General features: G+C 40.3%; 1 protein-coding gene across 3 annotated transcripts in view; it reads right to left on the bottom strand.

Annotated features, from left to right (window-relative positions):
* Positions 1 to 2,360: 2,360 nt before the first annotated feature.
* CYFIP2 (cytoplasmic FMR1 interacting protein 2) overlaps positions 2,361 to 6,000 on the bottom strand; it is a 68,101-nt gene continuing 64,461 nt past the window's right edge. For all 3 annotated transcript variants that reach the window (XM_063120918.1, XM_063120920.1, XM_063120919.1), the window contains one exon: positions 2,361 to 4,887. In XM_063120918.1, coding sequence (XP_062976988.1) covers positions 4,720 to 4,887 — 168 coding nt within the window. In that variant the 3' untranslated portion in view covers positions 2,361 to 4,719. The remainder of the gene's footprint in view (positions 4,888 to 6,000) is intronic.

Genomic DNA, 6,000 nt, shown 5'->3' with positions numbered 1-6,000 from the left:
CAGAAGCATTTTGAATGGAAATGAAAAACTTCTGTTGATGAAAGAACCAAACATACAAAACAATATATATATATATATCATTTTCCGCTGCATAGCAAATATGATTCAATAATTCAGACACCATAGTTGATCACTACTGTAAATATACTGCACCATAAATAAATGTAAATTTGTTGTACAAAAAGTCCTGGATGATTCTTCATACAAATATGGTACATTTGGAAGAATTATGCAAAGTTTTTCTTTAAACACTTTCTTTAAAAAAAAAAAATCCTCCAACAAATATCAGTTAAAACCAGAGTAATACAGAGGAGTAGAGGAATTAATATGATCATTGATACCTCTGACAAGTGCTGTTGGGAAAGGGATCATGGCTGAAGTGCATAAGAGTTTGTTCATTTTTTTATGCCAAGTCACTAAAGCCAAACTGATAGCAGACCAGAATGTTTATGTGCCAAAAGGGACCATGGCTTTACATTGTTGTTGCTGAAGAACTCTGGACTCTGCTCTCAGGATTGATTTTTCCTTGTAAGACTGCTCCAGAACTTCTCTTATGGTACATATCTTTATGATTTCCTAGATCCCACTAAGAATAAACTACATAGTATATGCAGTTGCATATTTCTTTCTGCCTGCCCACCTGAACATTTGCTTTTTACTAAAAAGCAGCCTGAGAGGCTGCAATTAAGAGTGGGAAAGCAGTGGTGCATGGGGGGCTGTTTAACCCTTCCTGTTCCTGTTGTTAGCCTATTCAAATCATTGCTTTCCCCCACTCACCGGGAATAAGTTATGGCTCACTGATCCAGGCTTTGTACTTAGATCAATGTTTCCCAAACTTCTGGTTAGTGAGGAACACCATTTTTTTTCTGAATTAACATGGGAATAGCACTTCACACTTGCATTGCCCAAAGGGATACTTTTTGAGTGTGTAAGAATAAGGGTTACCTGCCCTCAGGGGATCTCTACCCTGAGTCTCTGTATGAGTCATTGTTCTGGGCACTCTCTGAGGGCAAGAATTTATGCTGTATGTCTGCACAGGGACTGATAGAATGATCCATGCATGCTCAATCAAAGAAGCGACAGAGATGTCCTCTTGCAATGAATGCCGATTGGAAGGCTAGAGAAAAACAGTGGATCATACAGAGATGCATCAGCAGCCTCCTTTCTGTGTGGGGCACTCTGGACTTCCAGGACTATTTAAGATGTTTCTAGTGGCACGTGAGCAGTGTTGTTGTGGAACTCTAGTGTGTCTCGGCACACAATTTGGGCATGGGGGAATACTTGGGTCCTTCAGCTCACTCCCTGACAGCACCTTTATTGTGTAGTTCAAACAGGGAGCAGCCAGAACTATCCCGTAAAAAATGTTCAATAAAGGCCACTATGAAGCCGCAGTAAAGAATTCAGTCGACAAAAATCCTAGAGCAAAAACTTCCCTGTAGAGGGACCGATGTTGGACATATATTCTTTTAAAAATCCTCTAAGAAATACATTAAACTTACCCTGAATTTTCCCACATTCAATGATTAGGATTATTACCCTGAGCAAAACTCTATCTTACCTTTCACTTCTGTAGATAACATTTAGGAATTTCCTCACAAATAACATCAACCTCAGTATGGTGTAATTGAGGACCCCTGCGTAGTAACAGTGTGAAAATGTGTCATTAAAGTATATCTCAACAAATCCATTTCATAGAATTATTAGAGTTATGATTGCCTTGCTGACTCCTCTACTGAACACAAGACGCAAAATGTAACATTGATTCTACAGCAAGTGCTTCAGGTGGCATTTGTTCTGGATTTTTGTAGTTTCCTCAAAGTTTAGACCTGTGGTCTCTTGCTTGGGTGAGTAGTTACCATGCTAAAAAAATTGGTAACTACTCACCAGAAGAAATGAAGAGCAGTGGACTTGTCTATCTCATTAGATGGATTCAGAATATGACCCTGGAATTTTTGGTCCAGCTTTGTAACTTTTTTTTGTAAATCAACAGCTACTAGGGCATATAAAGATAATGAAGTTAAAGCAACACTGGTAACACAAAAATCCTGAAGTACTCCAACTGTTTCAATAGAAATTTAGGGTGGGATTTGATAAGAGAGAATTCTTTCCTGTTCACACTCTAAGACCCTTTGCTTATTGTTCCTGCCTGAGTAAGTCTTCAGATGTTTTCTGAGCTTTCCTTTCATTCCATATTAGAGTGTACAAGAAGTATTTTACAGCACAGTACGTCAGGACCCATAAGTGGCAGATATGCTTACCCTGTTCTATAGAGGAATATTTCATCAGTTACTGTAAAAACAGATGTAAGGTTTTTTTTAAAATGAAAAGAAAAGGAATTTGTAAAAGGGAATATACTTTGGGCTAATAATTACATGGTGCTGCTAATAATTACATGGTCCTTGAGACAGAACATTCTTCTTCAAGTGGAGACATGAAGGTGTTTCTACTTCATGTGCTCCGTCATGAGTGTTCGTAGTCTCTGGCTTCATAACAGCAGCTGTCCTTGTCGTGTGGTGATGAACAAACACCAGCAATTAAACACCGGCTTCATGGTGAGATGAGGAAGGAAGGCCACAGATTAAAACATCAAAAATTTAAATGGGTGAAAGCTGCCTTGGCCAGGATAAGGAATAACAAGTTTGAGGAAAGCTGGAGCAATTGTTGGATGTTCTGCGATTTGTCCTGATGCTAAGAGGCCCTATCTTTACTTTTATCAGGGTAAATAATCAGGACAACACCCCCATCAGAACTGCAGCAGGCTTAACTTTAACATGGTATTGGGCACAATCTACCAGGAAGTTCTCCTGAACAAGCCCTCATGAAATGAACAGCACCACAGTGATGCACCACTCCCATTCATTTTATTGCGGCCTACACAGGAGAGCTTTCTGTTGCATTGTGCCCTTGCCTTTAATGTCTAACGAGGAACACTGATTGAATTTTAAATATTTCTTAATGCTTAATTTTGAAATCTGTACAGCAAATAAGAAAGGAAATAGGACACTGTCCTTTCCTTGCAGAGAATGAAATGAGAACAATCAAAATATTAGAGGACTGCCATTCTAAAATCTCTCTCCCTAAATAGTCACCATAGGGAGGGAAACATTCATGATGAATGGCAGCTGAACAGACTCAAAAATAAATTATTCTCTTAAGATTGTAACTATCTTTATGACATGACACAGGGTTATATTTGGGTAACCACCTTGGGCAAACATGTGCTAAACTGGGTCTAATTTCACATCCTATTTAGACCTGGGAAGATTTTCTCACCAGGTCCAAGAGGGTGGTGACGTATTTCTTAGTTCCATTTCTCTGTAGCATTTTTGCATGGCTTCTTTGCTTGAAGTGCTTGGTCTTTTCTAAACTTGCCCCTTATCTCTTGTGTGGGGTATTTTACTTATTTCTGCCTCCTTTGGGTAATATACTAAACTATATGGGCTAATCTCTTTGAGGTGTATTTGCAGGAGGAGGTCTAATCTGGTGTAAGGAGTTGCAAGAAAGTGACATTTGAGTCTACTTGCATCCACAACTCTATGATTTGTTCTTACGTTTACCTTTTTCCTTTGTTCTAAATGATGACAGGGAGCTTTTAAACTTCTGTTTAATGGAAAATAAGCTGCTACCTATTACAAAGCAAGGACAATGTCACATCTGGTGTATCTTGTTTCCACTTTACAGAAGCTTGGATATGTAGTCTTGAACTAATTACCAAATGTCATGTATTTCCCCAGAATATAGAAGCAAACTGGTTGATCTCATTATTCTACTGAATGTATTCCAAAGGGAAAAAAAAGATGTTGAGTTAAATGCATGAACCACATTTTGAAAATAATTTACTGGTGTCTTGACCTGACAACTTAATCAAGGCTCCGGGCCATTACAATTTTTGACTCTTCTCCTGGCTGTTTATGCTAAAACCTGAGAAACACACATTAGCTCAGGTGAAACTATAGTTAACAAGAAATGGTTCAAGACTTTGTAAGGCCATCAAAGCAATGACGGTCAACACAAAATCTGAAGACTCTCTTGTCAATATCCCACTGCTTAAATAACCTCAGACATCATGAATTTGACTTAGCAAGATTAAATAAGTGTAGGAAGGCATAAGGAGGCATGGCAGTGACAAAACAGTCTATTCCTAGATGGACAATGATGACAAAGGAACATGATTTTCTTTGCTTGGTTCCATCAAACATTTCCTCACCATCTGTGAAGGGACACACACATTATTTCGGAGTGTTTAAAAACACTCAGATAATGAAGACAATGTTTTATATCAAAGCAGGAAGGTTGTTCTTCCTCACCGAGCAGAAGATTAGCAACACTTTGAAACACTGGCTGCTTTATCTGGAACCCCCAAAACAATGACTCTTGTTAAGTCCATGGAGTTTTGTGCTTGACTGGGTGGTTCTGGGCCATGATGAAAGTAGAAAAAATGAAAGGGGAAAAACCACATTTTGCTCCTCACCACATTTTCAAAGCTATGGGTAAAACCAATCAGAAAGGTACAGAATAACATGCTTTCAAACTGGGCCTTCTAGGAAAAATGCATCTTTGTATAGCGGGTCCATCCAAGTCTGCACTGTTGCCAGACCTGTGTTCTTCGGTTTTCCCTTCCAGGTCTTTGTTGGGCTCTAGTCACCTCTTCTTTTTCTTCTTCACCAATTTCAGATGGAAAAACACAAACACTCACATTGCATTCCCAACACTGATCACTTAACAGGTGGTGGCTAAGGATTGGTGGATGGGGGGCTGGAAGCAACGCACATGTTCAACCGTAGAGCTGTCTGTTTCCACTGACTTCATGTACTTGTTCAGGATGGCAAATATCTCATTGTTCAGAATCTGGTACTTCCTGATCCTATCAGCCATTTTCTTAAGCGGCTGGAAATGAAAAGAAAATACAAACAAGACAAGGTGGGATGAAATGATTGACCTCCATTTCTACAGCTAGCCTGCTGCTGAAAGAAGACACAAAGAACAGCTGCTATAGTTCCCTCAGGTAAATGCTCTGATATATTTTACCTACTTCTTACCCCCTAAATATCTATTGGCAGCAAAAAATGTAATTCAAGCATGTCTATAGCCTCAGTTTATGCCAGGAATGGGCATCTTGTGGCCCTCCAGATGATTTGGCCTACATCAGCCCTTATCATTGGCTATGCTGGCTAGGGCTGATGGCAGTTGCAGGCCAAAACACCTGGACAGCCACACATTGTGGAAATACATAGACTAGGGGTGAGCAAAGGAGCTTGAGAAAGCCAACTTTTTGACTTGACAAATAAGTAGGGTCAAGTATTTAGACAAAGTGAATGTTATATAGCACACTGCTTTGAAGCACTGGCAACACTATACTTGTTGAGCAATCATCTCGTAATGTATGCCCCTTATGTTTTGTGACCAAGGCACTGGGGACAGGGTAACCTTGTTTCATCTCCTCAACCCTCCACCCCCGCCGGCTGTTGGGAACTACGCCTTCCTCCAAATTTCAGAAGAATGGGAAGAGGTCATCGCCTCACTCAAATCCTTTTCCTTTTCCTAATCCTTTTCCTTTTCCTGAATGCCCAGAGACAGAAACTGTTTCCCAGCTGAGTCTTCCTAGTACATCCTAGGTTTCTCATTAAGGCCATCACAGCTTGCATCTGCCTTGTGTGCATTTAGGAGATCCACATCATTCATGATCCTACTCTCTGTAGTCACATAGGAACTGTCATTCACTGTTATGCCAGCTGATTGATCTCCTCTACCCCCACCATGGGGAGCCTAGTACCCTCCAGATTCTGTTGAACTACAACTCCCACGATCCCTGCCCATTGGCCATCCTGGCTGGTGCTGATAGGAGTTTGAGTCCAACAGCATCTGGAGGGCTACAGATGTTCCCCTTCTCTCATCTACACAGTCTTCATCCACAGAATCCTAGCAACTCTAGATGTGTATTGCTGATCATTAAGAAAATCTGCTGTATTTAGGGAAAGCGAGGGTCTGTTCTAGGAGTGG

Source organism: Elgaria multicarinata, chromosome 3 (assembly GCF_023053635.1).
Source record: "Elgaria multicarinata webbii isolate HBS135686 ecotype San Diego chromosome 3, rElgMul1.1.pri, whole genome shotgun sequence".
Classification (NCBI taxonomy): domain Eukaryota; kingdom Metazoa; phylum Chordata; class Lepidosauria; order Squamata; family Anguidae; genus Elgaria; species Elgaria multicarinata.
The sequence above is the reverse complement of the archived record's forward strand: the minus strand, read 5'-3'. Positions and strand labels throughout refer to the sequence as shown.